Source organism: Neoarius graeffei, chromosome 24 (assembly GCF_027579695.1).
Source record: "Neoarius graeffei isolate fNeoGra1 chromosome 24, fNeoGra1.pri, whole genome shotgun sequence".
Classification (NCBI taxonomy): domain Eukaryota; kingdom Metazoa; phylum Chordata; class Actinopteri; order Siluriformes; family Ariidae; genus Neoarius; species Neoarius graeffei.
The window spans coordinates 1,879,732-1,898,597 of NC_083592.1; the positions used below are offsets into that span (position 1 = coordinate 1,879,732).

Sequence of the window (18,866 nt, forward strand, 5' to 3'; positions counted from 1 at the left end):
TTCCTGTCCCGCCTCCCAGCACCACATCTCACAAAAATAAAGGAACACAAGAACCCTGTAAATAACACGACTGCAAAATTAAACTAAAGGAACACAGTCCGTGTTGTATAAACAGGTCTGCAGCAGTGAGCTACAGTGCTGGGGGCATCGACCCAAAACCCGAGCCTTTTTCCCTCCGTTCCTTTATGCAGTGCACTTCAGAAGTGGGCGTGGCTTGTTACATTCTCTCTCGGCGCTTTTAAATGACGTCATGTTTTGATCCTGCGCAGGAACAGGAGCAGGTTGAGGAGTCTCACAGCGATGCGCCACTTTAACGCAGCACTTGCACTCCGCTAAACACCGGGCTGGGACACCGGGGGGGTAGAGGGAGCTGGTGGCGAGGAACCTGTGTGTGTGTGTGTGTGTGTGTGTAGAGGGAGCTGGTGGTGAGGAACCTGTGTGTGTGTGTGTGTGTGTAGAGGGAGCTGGTGGCGAGGAACCTGTGTGTGTGTGTGTGTGTAGAGGGAGCTGGTGGTGAGGAACCTGTGTGTGTGTGTGTATAGAGGGAGCTGGTGGTGAGGAACCTGTGTGTGTGTGTGTAGAGGGAGCTGGTGGTGAGGAACCTGTGTGTGTGTGTGTATAGAGGGAGCTGGTGGTGAGGAACCTGTGTGTGTGTGTGTAGAGGGAGCTGGTGGTGAGGAACCTGTGTGTGTGTGTGTGTGTGTAGAGGGAGCTGGTGGCGAGGAACCTGTGTGTGTGTGTGTAGAGGGAGCTGGTGGTGAGGAACCTGTGTGTGTGTGTGTGTGTGTGTAGAGGGAGCTGGTGGTGAGGAACCTGTGTGTGTGTGTGTGTGTAGAGGGAGCTGGTGGCGAGGAACCTGTGTGTGTGTGTGTAGAGGGAGCTGGTGGTGAGGAACCTGTGTGTGTGTGTGTGTGTGTAGAGGGAGCTGGTGGTGAGGAACCTGTGTGTGTGTGTGTAGAGGGAGCTGGTGGTGAGGAACCTGTGTGTGTGTGTGTGTGTGTGTAGAGGGAGCTGGTGGTGAGGAACCTGTGTGTGTGTGTGTGTGTGTGTGTGTGTGTGTGTATAGAGGGAGCTGGTGGTGAGGAACCTGTGTGTGTGTGTGTAGAGGGAGCTGGTGGTGAGGAACCTGTGTGTGTGTGTGTGTGTAGAGGGAGCTGGTGGTGAGGAACCTGTGTGTGTGTGTGTAGAGGGAGCTGGTGGTGAGGAACCTGTGTGTGTGTGTGTAGAGGGAGCTGGTGGCGAGGAACCTGTGTGTGTGTGTGTGTGTAGAGGGAGCTGGTGGTGAGGAACCTGTGTGTGTGTGTGTGTAGAGGGAGCTGGTGGTGAGGAACCTGTGTGTGTGTGTGTGTGTGTGTGTAGAGGGAGCTGGTGGTGAGGAACCTGTGTGTGTGTGTGTGTGTGTGTGTGTGTGTGTGTGTGTGTGTGTAGAGGGAGCTGGTGGTGAGGAACCTGTGTGTGTGTGTGTGTGTGTGTGTGTGTAGAGGGAGCTGGTGGTGAGGAACCTGTGTGTGTGTGTGTAGAGGGAGCTGGTGGTGAGGAACCTGTGTGTGTGTGTGTGTGTGTGTGTGTGTGTGTGTGTGTGTGTGTGTGTGTATAGAGGGAGCTGGTGGTGAGGAACCTGTGTGTGTGTGTGTAGAGGGAGCTGGTGGTGAGGAACCTGTGTGTGTGTGTGTGTGTGTGTGTGTGTGTAGAGGGAGCTGGTGGTGAGGAACCTGTGTGTGTGTGTGTGTGTGTGTAGAGGGAGCTGGTGGTGAGGAACCTGTGTGTGTGTGTGTATAGAGGGAGCTGGTGGTGAGGAACCTGTGTGTGTGTGTGTGTGTGTGTAGAGGGAGCTGGTGGTGAGGAACCTGTGTGTGTGTGTGTAGAGGGAGCTGGTGGTGAGGAACCTGTGTGTGTGTGTGTGTGTGTGTGTGTAGAGGGAGCTGGTGGTGAGGAACCTGTGTGTGTGTGTGTGTGTGTGTAGAGGGAGCTGGTGGTGAGGAACCTGTGTGTGTGTGTGTGTGTGTGTAGAGGGAGCTGGTGGTGAGGAACCTGTGTGTGTGTGTGTGTGTGTGTAGAGGGAGCTGGTGGTGAGGAACCTGTGTGTGTGTGTGTGTGTGTGTAGAGGGAGCTGGTGGTGAGGAACGTGTGTGTGTGTGTGTGTGTGTGTAGAGGGAGCTGGTGGTGAGGAACCTGTGTGTGTGATGGAGCTGTGTGGAGCTGCAGCTGTGCTGCTCTTCATGATGAGGGTGTGTTGGGGCTCGGAGCTGCATGTGGAGGTGAGAGCTGATACACCTGTCAGAAAACTCACACACTTCTGGAGGAGCACCGGCTTCTGGTGAGACCACACACACACACACACACACACTAATCATTATTCATCTTATTCCCCACAAAACTGTTCAGGGTTCAGATCTCATTATTCAACACTGATAAAATGTCTAAAGTAATAATAAAGGGATTAAAGCATGTGTCGTCCTGATACGCTGAACTTTTCTCTGGGGTCAGGAAACACTTGTATAACATTTATGAAAGGAGTCTCCAGTGTCAGAAGAAGAAACCTTTATTTGTCACATGCACACTTCAAGCACAGTGAGATTCATCCTCTGCATTTAACCCATCTGAAGCAGTGAACACACACACACACACACACCCAGAGCAGTGGGCAGCCACACTACAGCGCCCGGGGAGCAGTCAGGGGTTCGGTACCTTGCTCAAGGGCACCTCAGCCCAAGGCCGCCCCACGTTAACCTACTGCATGTCTTTGGACTGTGGGGGAAACCGGAGCACCCGGAGGAAACCCACGCGGACACGGGGAGAACATGCAAACTCCACACAGAAAGGCCCTCGCTGGCCACGGGGCTCGAACCCAGAACCTTCTTGCTGTGAGGCGACAGCACTAACCACTACACCACCGTGCCACCCAGTGCTTTTGCATTATTTTACTTGATTAACTTGAATAAACGTTTACAGCTGCTATAACGAAAGTGACAACAGGACCTAACCTGTCTCACTTGGAATTATCAATGGATAAAAAAAAAGATAATTATTGGCAGTCTCTGCTTCATGACATCACTGTCACTCAGGATTTTACTGTAACACCACCACACACACTGTTTAGTCCTGATTATTATGATTTACTATTTTTCTGCGTGTGTGTGTGTGTGTAGCCCTCCACAGCCACACACCAGTGCTCACCTGTATGACCTGAGTAAAGACCAGCAGCTGAACCTGGCGCTGATCGGCTCTGTGCCACACGCAGGCCTGCAGCAGGTGAGGATCCACTGGCTGCTGGAGCTGCTTTCTGCACGGTGAGCGTGTGGCTGAACCTGGACTATAAACACACGGCACTTCTACAGTACACTACTCACTCTTATTACAGGGATAAACTGGAGGGGTAGCAGGACGCGATGCTGTCAAATGTCTAAAAAACTGTGAACAGGACAGTGGTGTGTGTGTGTGTTTCAGGATTATAAATGGTGAATATCACTACAACTTCACGTACCTGGATGAGCTGATGGAGCTGCTGTGGCAGAACGGCCTGCAGCCCGGTGAGACCTCTCATCCTCCTCACACCTTTAACTTACCACTGAAACCTGACCTTACTGTGTGTGTGTGTGTGTGTGTGTGTGTGTGTGTCCTGCAGGCTTCGAGCTGATGGGCAGCGTCAACAACACCTTCAGTGACTTTGAGAACAAAACCCAGGTGTCTGATTGGAAGCGACTGGTTTACCTCATAGCTCAGAGATACATTGGTGAGACACGCAGGAAGGACACAGAGTGACCTCTGACCTCTAAGATGATATGATGTCATGCGGTGTGTCATGTAAAAATGTGTGTGTGTGTAGAGAAGTACGGCTTGGACATCATCTCCCAGTGGAACTTCGAGACATGGAACGAGCCGAACAATCACGACTTCGACAACGTCACCATGACGATCCAGGGTAACGGACACAACACTAAAGAGGTGACAGTGAATGGAAATGGGCGTGTATCATTGCAGCTGTGTGTGTGTGTGTGTGTGTTCCCTCAGGGTTCCTGAATTACTACGATGCGTGTTTAGCCGGTCTGCGTGATGCGAGTGTGTATCTGAAGCTCGGTGGTCCGGGGGACTCATGTCACACTCCTCCTCACTCTCCGTACTGCTGGGCCTTACTGCAGCACTGCCACGACACACACAGCCTCCACTACATCGCCCTGCACAAGAAGGTGTGTGTTATAGCGGGAAGGTGGTACTTTAGCAGTGCTGAAGCATTTGGTGGAGTGTGTGTGTGTGTGTGTGTGTGTGTGTGTGTGTTACAGGGTGGAGGTGGTACATTCCCAATCCTGCAGCAGTTGATTGACACGGTGCAGGAGATCCAGCAGCGGTTCCCTCTGTTTCGTTCACTTCCTGTTTATAACGACGAGGCCGATCCACTTGTCGGCTGGAACAAACCGCTTGTGTGGCGCGCTGATGTCACCTACGCTGCCATGGTGATCAAGGTACACACACCGCCTTCAGATACGTGTACGTGTTCATGAGATTCTACTTCTTAAACTTCATGCGCTGTGTGTGTGTGTGTGTGTTGTGTAGGTGATCTCTCAGCACCAGGACCTGCTCATCGCTGACGTGAACAACACCATCAACTTCACGCTGCTGAGCAACGACAACGCGTTCCTGAGTTACTATCCGCACCAGTTCACCCAGCGCACGCTAACCGCCCGCTTCCAAATCAACAACACGCACACGCCTCATGTCCAGCTCATACGCAAACCCGTCCTCACCGCCATGGGCCTGCTCGCGCTGCTAGGTGCTGCACGCTTCCACTCCTCACACTCGCGGAGTCGCCCGCAACCGCACCACTCACCTACTGTTTAGTACACACACTGCGTTTGGGCTGGGCTGTTACCATGGAAACAGAGACACACCCTCACTTCACTGGGATAAATGTTTCTTTATTTTGTGCAGGTGAGCAGCAGGTGAAGGTTACCATGGTGACACGAGAGCCGCAGGAAGAGAGTTCAGTGGGCGTGCTGGCGAGCGTCCACACACCCCGACTCTCTCACGCTCGCACGCGCACTGCTGACAGCTGGCAGAGCAGCGTCCTCCTGTACAACTGCCGAGACAACAGCACCTCCAACGACTCGGACACCGTCACACTGAACATCACCGGAGCCCCCACACACACCGGTACACACACACACACACACTTCTATATTCCGCTACACACAGTGCCGATGATGATGATGATGATGAAACTGTGTGCTGTAGATGTGATGTATGTGATGCGCTACATGGACAACGCTGTCAGTAACCCGTATGAAGTGTGGAGGCAGATGGGCGGCCCAGATTACCCCACCCTGCAACAGCTCACACAGCTCAGGGCTCAAGAGGTCTGTCTCTCTCTCTCTCACACACAGCAGATGTATAGGTGTCTGTAAGTAGTTGTGTGTGTGTGTTCAGGACGCTCAGACGGCCGGCCCCATCCCACTTCCTGCTCAGGGAGTTCTGTCTCTGAGTGTGAAGCTTCCTGTTCCCTCTATACTGCTCATCCACTTGTGTGCTCGGCCCACGCACACACCTGGACAAGTGAGACGCATGCATGCACACACACACACCTCTACCTGGACTGCTCAGGACAGAAGCTTTCACTTTTTGAACACTGATGTGTTTTTCCCGTGTGTGTGTGTGTGTGTGCTGTTTCCTGTTGTGCAGGTGAACGGTTTGCGTTTCGTCTCCATCACTAAAGGCCAGGTCCTGATCGTGTGGAAAGACCGTGACATCAGCACCAAGTCTGATCCTCATCAGCTCTGAGTTTACATTAAGTGTTAAACGTCTCACACTGGTGCGACGCGTGCGGGTTTTTCTTCACACGTCTCCATCTCCCGTTTCTGGTTGCAGGTGTGTGAAGACGTACGAGGTGGAGTTCTCTCAGGATGGAGTTGCGTTTCAGAGGATCAATTTCAGAGACACCGTGTTCACCTCTCACACCTTCTCACCAGGTGAGCTGGATCACTTTAAACACTCACTGCTTTCCCACAGCTGCATTTCAGTCCAGATGTTCTAAACTAATCTGGATTACGAATAAGAACCCATAAAGTATATAGACACAGGAAATGAAACCATATGTAGCTGTGTGTGTGGCGGTGATTTCTCCTGCTGTTTGTCCCTCAGAGAGCCGGGATGTGTGCGGATCGTACAGAGTGAGAGCCGTGGACTTCTGGGGACGAGCGGGACGATATTCCCCTACGGAGAGATACACAGGGTTCTGCTGACACGGGGACACAGACTCCATCACAACACTCAGTTTTTCAGTTTAGATTTTGTTCACAATGTGTTTTAGATATAAATGAGTTTTATAATCGTGTTAAATGCTCAGTCATTGAGATTACTTTCCAGAACATTCCTTGTATTTCTGTGAGCCGTCAGGTGGTTCCGCTGGTGGATATTTACGGGGCCGCTGTGGAGTAAGCAGGGTGAGGTTTTGTTTTCAGTTGGGTTTCTTTGTTTGTTTTGTAAACAATATTACAGGAAAACAGCTGGATCAATCTTCATGAAACTTCCAGGATCGATGGTCATTGGTCTCCGATAGAATCTCAAACAGTTTGAGCAGGCCTATTCAAATAGCGGCCCGGGGCCGAAATTGGCCCGATTGAAATTTAATCCGGCCCGCGGCAGATTTTTTAAAACAAAACAAAAAAACATATCTACGTATCTGCCGCGGTGCACAGTTTTCTCTACCGCTCTGGCACAGACCAGAGTACAGGTCGTCTCCATGGTGACACAAACTCATTCTCGCGATGTGACACTCCATGCAGCTCCAGCAGTGGCAACATGGCGCTGTCCAAGCAACATCGCAAAGTTGACAGAGAAAACCGTAAATTTCAAAGCGAATGGACTGAAAAGTACTTATTTACTTTGCAAACTACGGCAAGCGATAGACCTGTGTGTTTATTGTGCAATGAATCCGTAGCCAAAGAGTACAACGTGAAGAGACATTTTACAACAAACACGCTTCATTTTCTGAGCAATACCGAGAGGGCTCTGAGGAGAGACGAAGGAGAATAGACAGACTGGTAGCTTCTTTTGAACAAAGCCAGCGTGCAATTGGTGGCTTTTGCACAGAACAAGAGAGCTTTTATTGCATCTGTCTGAGTGGCGTGGATACTGACAAGAAAAAAGAGACCCTTCACCGAGTCGGAGACTATTAAAGACGGCATGCTGGCGGTTGTTGACGAAATGATTGTTGACCAAAAAATGAAAGACAACGTGTCCTCATCTATTAAAAAAGTACCATTTTTCATTATATTTCATAATAAAGGAAAAGAATAATGTACCCTATTTTATTTCATATATTATGTACCTTAGTATAGTATATTTTAATTGCCTTTAGCTGATATCAATTTTATGTCAATTGTCTGTCCGGCCCTTACAAATTTTGTAATTTTCTAGTTTGGCCCCCCTGCAAATGTATTTGAATAGCCCTGAGTTTGAGGGTCATCCGGTCAAGGTGACCAGAAAGGTAAAAGCTCAGACTGCAGGAGGTCTGCCTCAGAAAGACTCCTCCCACAAACACACTGATTGGATCACTACCTGCCTCATTTGCATACAATGTGCTTTTCTTGGTTCGTTTACATACACGTAGGGGGTTTAGCCACGCCCACTTAAACCCCATTGATGATAACTTCCCTGCTCTGTTGATTTATTATTATTAGCTCACATGCTACAGACATGTTTATGCTTATTCCAGAGGGAAAGTGCGTTCCGCTGAGCTCTAGCGCCGGGCCATTTCCGGGAAATAAGAGTTTGGGTCATGGCGACAGCGTGTGTGTGTCAGCCTCGGCTTGGAGGGTTCAGTTTGGAAAATAAGAGGGAAGAGGAGAATATAAAGTACAGACACTCAGTATATTTTACTTCTGTGATTTTTAAATTGTTCATTTTTGTGGCTCCTGCCTCAGAGTAAATATATGCGCTGTATTTACTGTATGGACGTGGGATCAGAAAACTAATAAGCCAGATGGACCCATAGGGGACTGGGTTTTTCACAATATCTTGCTTCATATTTGTCGTAAGCGCTACTGGGTGAGGTTTGTTTTGCCTGGAAACCCTTGTTCATTTGATGGATATTGGAACTGGAGTGTTCAGGAACACCCACCTTTATAAACCACACACAGCAACGTTCACAATTGGGGAAATTTATTTATTTATAAATACTCCTGATAAGCGGGACAGTGAATTGATCCCACCGCTAAACACAAGTTGCTTTATTTCTGGGAAAACCCCTAAATTATCCACACGTCTGCAGCTCTTTACTGCGTCACTGAGGTGATGATGAACATTAGACAGATCTGTGTGTGTGTGTATACGTCGTTGAGAAAGTAAATACACCTCACTCTCTGCTAAGGAGGTGAGGAGGAGAAACACTCAGGTGCACACATGGTCATGGACTAAATTTTACTAAAGACACAAATCTTATTCATTGTATGAAGGCATTAAATGTAGAGGAAGAGAAGAACAGCGAGACCTCCAGAACGGGTCCATAAACAACACACTCCAGAGCTCACTTCAGGATCGTGTCTTCGTTTGCTGATGGAGGAAAAGCAGAGACAGAGACACAGCAGGATGAGACGTTTTTAGTACGATATCGTGATGCAGTACAACATTTGAGCAGCGTGATGAAGCGCTCGGTCCTTACAGGGACACCGATGGTGTAATAGTGGCATGTGGGAGATAGCAGGTTACTTTTCTGGATGTTTATGGAGCCCAAAAAAAAAGGGTTTTTTTTAAACCAGAATTCCCTGAATCCCTGTATACAGTGCAGTGGTGACAGAAACCATGATAATGTTACAGAAATATCAAGATAAACATTTACCATTGTTGTGGTCACATGACCTCAAACTAGAAATCTCTGGTCATGTGACAATTTTAAATACAGAAACTGAAGCTTGTACTAGAAATATCTAGTTGGAATGCTGATGGTTTCAGATGCGTGACCATCAGAGATGAGACAGGAACCTCCTCAGGGTTCCAGTTCTGTGATTAAAGTGATTTCCTCTGTCAGACAGGAGGAGCTGTGTGTGGTGGAAACGCTCTCCAAGTGAGGCCTGTGATTTTATAACTGTTACAGTGATGAGGTCACGACCCACCGTTACGTTATTACACAGCAGTAGTGTTCAGTTCTCTGGGTGGAAACTTCAGAAAAACTAAGTCTCGATCCAATGAACATCCAAAACATTACTGTGCACATTTAAGCAATCAGTACTGAGGGGGTGGAGGGTTTGTTCTTTACACATGTAAAAGTGTTCCTGAGTACAGCACAGGTTCTCACACAACGTACAAAAACTTAATTCACTGCAGGAGAACCACAGCCTGGTTTAAAACCGAACTGAATCTGGGCGCAAACCAGCCGATCCTCAAATTAATTCTTTTAAAAAAAAAAGGAAACGCCCAATGGGGCGTGTGTACATGCATACCCTCAGCCAGCTGTTTGGCGATGCGTTCCTGTTCCTCCCTCACTTTCTTCTCCTCCTCCTCGATCCTCCTCTCCTCCGCCGCTATGGGCTTCAGGTAATCTGCACAAACAGGATGCATTTTAAAGACCGTCACCGATCACAACTGAAAATCCTCATTACTGATTGTCTGGCAGGTGTGTGAGAGGATTTTCTGTCATTAGGTCATCTCTAACCTGATACAAGAATCACAGCTCTAAATCAAAGATCATCCCGTGGAAGCATGTTGGATCGTAACCATGACAACACACATCAGTAATATTTACAGAGGTGAATGTTTACACTGAACAGTAATAAACTTACAACACACAGGTTTACACACGAACAGATGACGTACAGGATACAAGAACAGAGCAATCCCAGAGGTCACCATGACAATTAAACTGCCATTTATGGATATGAACATCCGGGTGATGATGGAAAGTGAACTAAAGAACCTGTAGAACTTTAGTGTAACCGTGTGCACGCGCAGTAAGGAGAGAAGAGGGGAGTGCAGCAGAGTGGTGGGTCGTCTTTCCCCCGACTGAGGTCACACCCGTGCGGCAGTGCACAGCGCATTAACGTGCTTCGGCTTGTGCGTAATCTTGCAAGCTTGAAATAAATCAGAAGCTGAACTTGAATCCGCCTGCCTGTCTTTCAGCGTTCACTGTAAACAGGGACGTGTTAGACGGGCGTGACCTCAGTCAGGGGAAAGACGAGCCACCGCTCTGCCGCGCTCTCTTTTCTCTCCTTACTGCACACAAACAGCACGTTAATTTACCACACGGCTTCCACTCCACCGTTCACCTTACCCAGCCTCGCCCTCCATTCACAAACCCCCGCTGCCACAATTCCCAATAATTACAAAACATTTATGATGTATTTAAAGCAACAAATTAAGGGAAACACTAGATATACATCATACTGAAATAAGCATAGTTGTTTACTGGTAACTGGAAGACAATATACTGGTATTCTATCACCGAGGTCTAGACTTCATACAAATCACAGTCTTCAACAGAGAGGATGTGCGGCTAATGGCATTTATTCATTGCCTTCTTGTGCTTTTGTCCTTTGGGAATTGATGCAGGATGGTTTTTTCACTTCTGCCATTGTTGCATCCTCCCACACAACACCTGGATCCAACCGTTACCTCAAATAAATAATCTTAAAAAATACAAACGCAAACAATCCTTGCATGTTCTCAATTATGGCGCTGTGTACTGAGAGTGACGGCGCCTGTTGGGAGCTTATGAACATTTCTGATCATCAACTGAGCAGCGACAGCGTGTGAAATATGCAAAAGCAACTGGCTAACTAAAATCGTTCACTATCGTAAAGTCAGAAAATGGGCTCTTATACGACTGAAAGCCACCATTTGTTTGTTTAAAATAAGAAAAAGGGGTAGAGTGATTCTTATCTTAGTTGGCTTTTAACATAAAAACAGATTCGATGGCAAACGACTCATCACTACTAAACTCACTCAGCTCCGTCTGCGCGCCGCTGGAACAGCGTCAGTGTCTCAGCACTCAGGTCACATTAAAGGAACAGTCCACCGTACTTCCATAATGAAATATGCTCTTATGTGAATTGAGACGAGCTGCTCCGTACCTCTCCAAGCTTTGCGCGACCTCCCAGTCAGTCAGACGCAGTCAGACGCGCTGTCACTCCTGTTAGCAATGTAGCTAGGCTCAGTATGGCCAATGGTATTTTTTGGGGCTGTAGTTAGATGCGACCAAACTCTTCCGCGTTTTTCCTGTTTACATAGGTTTATATGACCAGTGATATGAAACAAGTTCAGTTACACAAATTGAAACGTGGCGATTTTGTATGCTATGGAAAGTGCACACTATGAGAGGCGTACTAACACCAGTGTTGCCAGATATTGCTAACGTTTTCCACCCCAAAATATGTTCAAAACCAGCCAAAAAGCACCTAAACCCGCCCAATCTGGCAACACTGACTAACACCTTCTGCGCGCTTCGGCAGCGCATTGATACGGAGCTCAGATATCAATGCGCTGCCGAAGCGCGCAGAAGGTGTTAGTACGCCTCTCATTATAGTGCGCACTTTCCATAGCATACAAAATCGCCACGTTTCAATTTGTGTAACTGAACTTGTTTCATATCACTGCTCATATAAACCTATGTAAACAGGAAAAACGCGGAAGAGTTTGGTCGCATCTAACTACAGCCCCAAAAAATACCGCTGGCCATGCTGAGCCTAGCTACATTGCTAACAGGAGTGACAGCGCGTCTGACTGCGTCTGACTGACTGGGAGGTCGCGCAAAGCTCGGAGAGGTACGGAGCAGCTCGTCTCAATTCAGATAAGAGCATATTTCATTACGGAAGTACGGTGGACTGTTCCTTTAAACACGCTAAAGCCCAAACCTGAAGCGCAGCTGCCTCAGCAAACCCAGAAACCCCTGCCTGAACAGCAGCGCGTCACCCTTCTGAGGCCCCTGAGGAGAAACCCGCAGCCGCTGAGCGCTCACATCCCCCGCGGGGTAATGGACGGAGTGTTGAGGCAGTGTCTTTACTCACCATAGCGCTTTTTACCGTAGATCATCCCCACAATCAGAGCCGAGTACCGGGCGGTCTGTAAACACACAACACGCCCATCATTAACACACACACACACACACACCTCCCCTCCATTAACACTCCCGTCCATTAACACTCCCCTCTAAGGTATTAGGCAGAGACCCGTCCACCCGTAAATTTGACGGGCGATTGCCGATTTCAACGGGCAAGTATACACACAGACGGATACTGAAACGGACGATAATGCACATGAATACTCCCACATGTCATCCGATAAATCCAGTTATGTTCCGCCCACACACGGACTGGCCATCGGGAGTAGCGGGAGTTTTCCCGGTGGGCTGGTGGTTCAGCGTGGGCCGGCGGAGAAAAAAAAAAAAAAAAAAAAAAAACAGTTGCGCGCTGGCCTTTAATATGATAAGCAATGTTAACAGTTTCTTTAACAAACTGTTAACATTGCTTATTACAGTTGCGCGCTGGCCTTTAATATGATAAGCAATGTTAACAGTTTGTTAAAGAAACTGTTAACATTGCTTATCATATTAAAGGCCAGCGCGCAACTGTTTTTGTTGTTTTTTTTCTCCGCTGGCCCACACTGAACCACCGGCCCACTGGGAAAACTCCCGCTACTCCCGATGGCCAGTCCGTGTGTGGTTCCGCCATCATTTACAAATCGTAAGAAACACAGTTTAATACGAAAAATACTGAAAACTTGAAATGAAAAATCAGAATATTTCATCGTTTCCGCCATTTTGGCCCGCACTGAATCTTGTAACATGCGGACTGAATAAATCGCGAATTCTGATTGGTCGAAAATTGCCAAACACCCTGCGTTGTAGTTTCCTCTTTCTTGGCGGGAGAACCGCATTTTTTTTTGCTGACTCACTCTTCTGGATCAAGATGAATCCCAACAAACGCCCCAAATTGAATGTGACAAAAACTGATTCGTTTTTCCACAAAAAGACAGAAAAGGTATGTGTGATACATTGATTAACAAGGGGGTTTCATTGGGGTATGGTAAAATAGAATACTGTTGGGTTTTTTTTTATTAAATACTGTAACTAGATCAAAAGATTATATACAATTCATTGTTGTTTATTTTCTTTTCACTTTTGTTACCAAATCAAACACCATCAGGCATGCAAACTGGTCAGGGGTGAAAAAGGTGAGAAGGATGCACGGGGACACGGCACGCGCGCAAAAGTACATTTCGTAGTCTACGTTACAAAAAAAATTGCAACCAGTGACATCTTGAATTTAATACAGTACAAAATAACTTTCCATAAACATGTCTTAATAAGTTACTGTTGAGTGGCCGGTAAATTGTACCATTTATTTGTCAGTGGCTGGTAAAGTTTGATATTTTGTGAAGTTAATTTTCACCCCTGTGTACAACACAGTGGGCTATTTACAAAAAGGTATATATTACTGCCTGTGCTATCTAACAGACCTACCCCAGAGGACACACCTGGCCAATCCCTGTCTGTCAATTTTCTTAAAGACATCACCTATGTGAAATCAGGGGCGGATCTAGAAAAATATTTATGGGGTGGCAAGAGGGGGGCAGGAATTTTTGAGGGGTGGCAACGTATTACAGACATGTATATATACTGAATTTAATCACAGTTTGACGACAAATAGTATGTACACACTACAAAAGGGCACAGACTGCCATTTACAAACTCATACAGATAAACTTAATCTCATGCCTTTATTGTTCACGAAGAACACACATTCTCAGATGAGGTCTATACCGTTTCTGGACAGTTTTATACTGTATATGCAAAAGAACAGACACTAAAAAACAACAATAACAACACTGCTTCAAGTTCAGCATGATTTAAACCATTTACACCAGTGTCACATTTTATAGTTTTTTTCCTCACGCTTTGTAAAGGCTCACCAGTGAGCAGAACATGAACTTGTCATGCCTACAACAGCTGAATGTGGCGATTTCCATGTTGCTCAGCAAAACGCTTCACAAATTTATCAAGATCTAATGCTTTTGTGCGCTTTGATTCAATGCTGAGTACAGCCAAACTTGGTCGTCTCTTTTCTGTCATAGTCGACCGCAAATAAGTCTTTATGAGCCTGAGAGATGAAAAACTTCGTTCACAGGATGCACTGCTCACAGGCAAGACAACCGCTATTTTACACAACCTGAACAACTCAAAAAAAAAACATCATCATCATCTTGGTATGGGTCCAAAAACAGTGAACTCCATGAGAGAGGTAGGACTCTCCTGTTCCCCCTTTTTTCTGTCTAGTCCTCTCCTCGTCTGATGTAACTCATGTTTAAGATCCTCAATATTTGAATCATAAGCTTCAGCCAATAGCAATGTTTTCCTTGACAGACAGTGAATCAATATTAACTTTTGTGGCCGACTTTACACAAAACTAATGTCAGACCTAGCTAACATTAGGCCAAAAAAAAAAAAAAAGTGTGTTTCAGGTAACATGAAATACTAAAATAAGGTCGGTAGGTAGGAAATTTTTTTTCTTAATTTGTTTTATTTTGTTCGAAAAAATTAACACAAGTAAACATCTTACAAAATAGTATTTTGGCACAGAATCCTTTATACCACACATCATAATAAAATAAGTGTTTTAAATCTTTAAACGAATAAAAAAAATATCGCAAGAGTTCGAGTTATGATCTGCGGAAGCGTATTGCTGCCACACTCAAAAAAAAAAGGCTTAGACTCAAGTAATTACGTGAAAAGATATTAACAGAGTTATCACGTTTTTACAATATATTTATCATGTAATAACATAACACGTAATTTCATGATATTTTCATGTGATAATGTGAAAACACCTTATCAAGAAATAACGTGAAAATATGGTTTAACGTCCTAGGCTCGGCTACTTCCATTAAAAGCAGACGGCCTCGCCCAGCCTACTGTAGAACTTGGGTCGAGCAAAAACACCGAGCAAAAACATGGCTGAATCCTGAATGACTCCTATTTGTATAAATAGGGGACTACATAGGCGGCAAAATGTAGTGTTTTTCCCTGCCATGGAAGTGCACTTGTATACTGAAGAGGAAGCAATTTGCATTACAGCCAGGAGGGCTGATAGAAGTGGCAAAACATTTTACTTTTTATCGTTTCTTTCACAACTTGAATGCGTTGAAGCAAAAAATTATGACAAACTAACGCTGCTTACACTAAAATATCGAGGGAAATTTGTAATAAAAACTTTACGGTCGGCAATTTCGACGCAGAAATTCTCGATCGGTCGGGTTACCGGAAACACACTTTTTTTTTTGCCTTACATGTATAGTTAGCTAAATAACCTTCTCCAACCTGATTTTTATCCTCTCAAAATCAGCATCGCAACTATACTAGCACTGTTCATTCATTATAATTTCATTTTTTGATAGATAGTTAATCAGCTTTTACCCCTTTCCTCCCGTGTCTCCTTTCCTCGCGACTCCTGGCTCCCTCGCTTCGCGCCTCTCAATTTTCCAAAACAACCAATCTCTGGCGTTATCTCGTGCTGCATTCGCCGCAGTCAGACATTGGAAATTCGCGCACGTAAATGTCAAATTGGCCGTAATTTTTCTTTGAATTCGTCGCTGCCAACTGGGGTAGCAGCAGGGGTGGCAAGGCTTTCTTTTAGAGTGGCATATGCCACCCCGGTAGATCCGCCCATGGTTATTCACCCCCGAGCGCGCTGGAAACTGTTCCATTGGTATTCAGATTCAGTCGCGAGATGAGGTTGCCAGATCTCTCTATAAAAAGGTGACTTTGCGGTCTGAATCTGTGGAATATTCGTAAGCGAGGACTGGCAACCAGCAGTGGGTTGTGCACCAGCTGATCAGAACTCCAATGGAAAAGCAGCGTGTTAGTAACTGTTTATCTTGATTGGCTGTAACCTTGTAAGTGAAATGTTTGGCAACAATAGCGTTGTAGCCTGCCTACCCCCCCAAAAAAAACCTCTTCGGATCTACACGATTCACACAAGTGACCTATTTTGGGACCAAAACGGCGAATTTCGCCGAAAGGTGAGGAGTTTGCATGTGTGCACCATACATACATCTGATACATTCAGGAGTGAAACTGAAAAAAATACAAAGTAAAAATATGCAATATTTCTGATCAAAAATTACACGCCATTTCACCCTGAAAATGTCCTAGAATGCAGGAAATGAAGTCTAAATTTCAAAAATTTTCTGGGGGGGCATGCCCCCAGACCCCCCTAGAGGGACTTCGCGCCTGCGGCGCTCGTCTTCGCACCTGCGGCGCTTATCAGGATTATATAAAATATTATTTTTGACTGGTAAATTTCTTTTTCTGCCTAATACCCTACTCCCCTCCATTAACACACACACCTCCCTTCCATTAACACTCCCCTCATTAACACACACACACCTCCCCTCCATTAACACTCCCCTCCATTAACACACACCTCCCCTCCATTAACACTCCCCTCCATTAACACACACCTCCCCTCCATTAACACTCCCCTCCATTAACACACACCTCCCCTCCATTAACACTCCCCTCATTAACACACACACACCTCCCTCATTAACACACACACACCTCCCCTCCATTAACACTCCCCTCATTAACACACACACACCTCCCTCATTAACACACACACCTCCCCTCCATTAACACTCCCCTCATTAACACACACCTCCCCTCCTCCATTAACACACACACACACACACACCCCTCCCCTCCATTAACACTCCCCTCCATTAACACACACACACAACTCCCCTCATTAACACACAACTCCCCTCATTAACACTCCCTCCCCCACTCCAGCAGTGAGTCTCTCTCTCTCTCTCACACACACATTCCCCTTTACCCTCAACTAGCACCGCTTAGCTGTTAGCGCTTAGCTGTTAGCGCTGAGCCTCACAGTAATAACACGAACAGTAAAGCCGTATTTGAATGTACTGTGTGTTTCGCCTCACTCCAGCCCGCGATGATATTCAGTGAGAGTTAATACCCGACCTTAATCAGAGGGGAAACCTGCACAGGAGGCGCCATTTCTCTCCGTCTCTTAGCGCACAGAGGTCAGACACAAGCTGCAGCAAAGGATTATGGGAAAATCCTGACGCTTTCCTTCAACGCCACCGCTGGCTGTGAAAAAAAAAAATCCCCGGATGTAAACACTGCTGCCCTCTAGCGGAGCGGAAGTGCGCTGAAATACTACCGTTTAACGACAATCCCATAATTTCACTCAGATTTGTGTTTTTATTCTCGGAGCTCTTTTACACACACACACACACATATACACACACACACACACACATATATACACACACACGTACAGTTAGGTCCATAAATATTTGGACAGAGACAACATTTTTCTAATGTTGGTTCTGTACATTACCACAATGAATTCTGAACAAAACAATTCAGATGCAGTTGAAGTTCAGACTTTCAGCTTTAATTCAGTGGGTTGAACAAAATGATTGCATAAAAATGTGAGGAACTAAAGCATTTTTTAAACACAATCCCTTCATTTCAGGGGCTCAAAAGTAATTGGACAAATTAAATAATTGTAAATAAAATGTTCATTTCTAATACTTGGTTGAAAACCCTTTGTTGGCAATGACTGCCTGAAGTCTTGAACTCATGGACATCACCAGACGCTGTGTTTCCTCCTTTTTAATGCTCTGCCAGGCCTTTACTGCAGCGGTTTTCAGTTGCTGTTTGTTTGTGGGCCTTTCTGTCTGAAGTTTAGTCTTTAACAAGTGAAATGCTGCTCAATTGGGTTGAGATCAGGTGACTGACTTGGCCATTCAAGAATATTCCACTTCTTTGCTTTAATAAACTCCTGGGTTGCTTTGGCTTTATGTTTTGGGTCATTGTCCATCTGTATTATGAAACGCCGACCAATCAGTTTGGCTGCATTTGGCTGGATTTGAGCACACAGTATGTCTCTGAATACCTCAGAATTCATCCGGCTGCTTCTGTCCTGTGTCACATCATCAATAAACACTCGTAACCCAGTGCCACTGGCAGCCATGCATGCCCAAGCCATCACACTGCCTCCACCGTGTTTTACAGATTATGTGGTATGCTTTGGATCATGAGCTGTACCACGCCTTCGCCATACTTTTTTCTTTCCATCATTCTGGTAGAGGTTGATCTTGGTTTCATCTGTCCAAAGAATGTTCTTCCAGAACTGTGCTGGCTTTTTTAGATGTTTTTTAGCAAAGTCCAATCTAGCCTTTTTATTCTTGAGGCTTATGAGTGGCTTGCACCGTGCAGTGAACCCTTTGTATTTACTTTCATGCAGTCTTCTCTTTATGGTAGATTTGGATATTGATACGCCTACCTCCTGGAGAGTGTTGTTCACTTGGTTGGCTGTTGTGAAGGGGTTTCTCTTCACCATGGAAATTATTCTGCGATCATCCACCACTGTTGTCTTCTGTGGGCGTCCAGGTCTTTTTGCATTGATGAGTTCACCAGTGCTTTCTTTCTTTCTCAGGATGTACCAAACTGTAGATTTTGCCACTCCTAATATTGTAGCAATTTCTCGGATGTTTTTTTCTTCTGTTTTCGCAGCTTAAGGATGGCTTGTTTCACCTGCATGGAGAGCTCCTTTGACCGCATGTTTTCTTCACAGCAAAATCTTCCAAATGCTAGCACCACACCTCAAATCAACTCCAGGCCTTTTATCTGCTTAATTGAGAATGACATAACGAAGGAATTGCCTGCACCTGCCCATGAAATAGCCTTTGAGTCAATTGTCCAATTACTTTTGGTCCCTTTAAAAACAGGGTGGCACATGTTAAGGAGCTGAAACTCCTAAACCCTTCATCCAGTTTTAATGTGGATTCCCTCAAATGAAAGCTGAAAGTCTGGACTTTATGTCCATGTCCATTATATAACTATAACTTGAATA

At 46.0% G+C, this 18,866-nt stretch overlaps 1 protein-coding gene and 1 long non-coding RNA gene across 2 annotated transcripts; one reads left to right on the forward strand and one right to left on the reverse strand.

Annotated features, from left to right (window-relative positions):
• Positions 1 to 266: 266 nt before the first annotated feature.
• On the forward strand, positions 267 to 7,299 carry idua (alpha-L-iduronidase). Its single transcript, XM_060907708.1, has 15 exons — positions 267 to 376; positions 2,152 to 2,317; positions 3,150 to 3,290; positions 3,448 to 3,530; positions 3,626 to 3,733; positions 3,827 to 3,922; positions 4,012 to 4,187; positions 4,281 to 4,460; positions 4,552 to 4,768; positions 4,927 to 5,148; positions 5,230 to 5,351; positions 5,422 to 5,547; positions 5,674 to 5,750; positions 5,860 to 5,960; positions 6,133 to 7,299. The coding sequence occupies exons 2-15, from the start codon at positions 2,184 to 2,186 to the stop codon at positions 6,231 to 6,233; spliced, it is 1,884 nt and encodes a 627-aa protein (XP_060763691.1). The 5' UTR covers positions 267 to 376; positions 2,152 to 2,183; the 3' UTR covers positions 6,234 to 7,299.
• An 838-nt stretch (positions 7,300 to 8,137) lies between these two features.
• Positions 8,138 to 17,075, reverse strand: LOC132872397 (uncharacterized). The gene is made up of 4 exons (XR_009651433.1): positions 16,964 to 17,075; positions 11,991 to 12,045; positions 9,432 to 9,530; positions 8,138 to 8,544 (listed from the first exon to the last, which is right to left on the reverse strand). It is a non-coding gene; the product is annotated as an uncharacterized LOC132872397 (long non-coding RNA).
• Positions 17,076 to 18,866: the final 1,791 nt, after the last annotated feature.

Excerpts from the sequence above, each read along its gene's own strand:
- idua (XM_060907708.1), top strand. The coding sequence starts at position 2,184 with ATGGAGCTGTGTGGAGCTGCAGCTGTGCTGCTCTTCATGATGAGGGTG. Across the intron at positions 3,923-4,011 it reads CGTCACCATGACGATCCAGG|GGTTCCTGAATTACTACGAT; the intron begins GTAACGGACACA and ends GTGTTCCCTCAG. Across the intron at positions 4,188-4,280 it reads ACATCGCCCTGCACAAGAAG|GGTGGAGGTGGTACATTCCC; the intron begins GTGTGTGTTATA and ends TGTGTGTTACAG.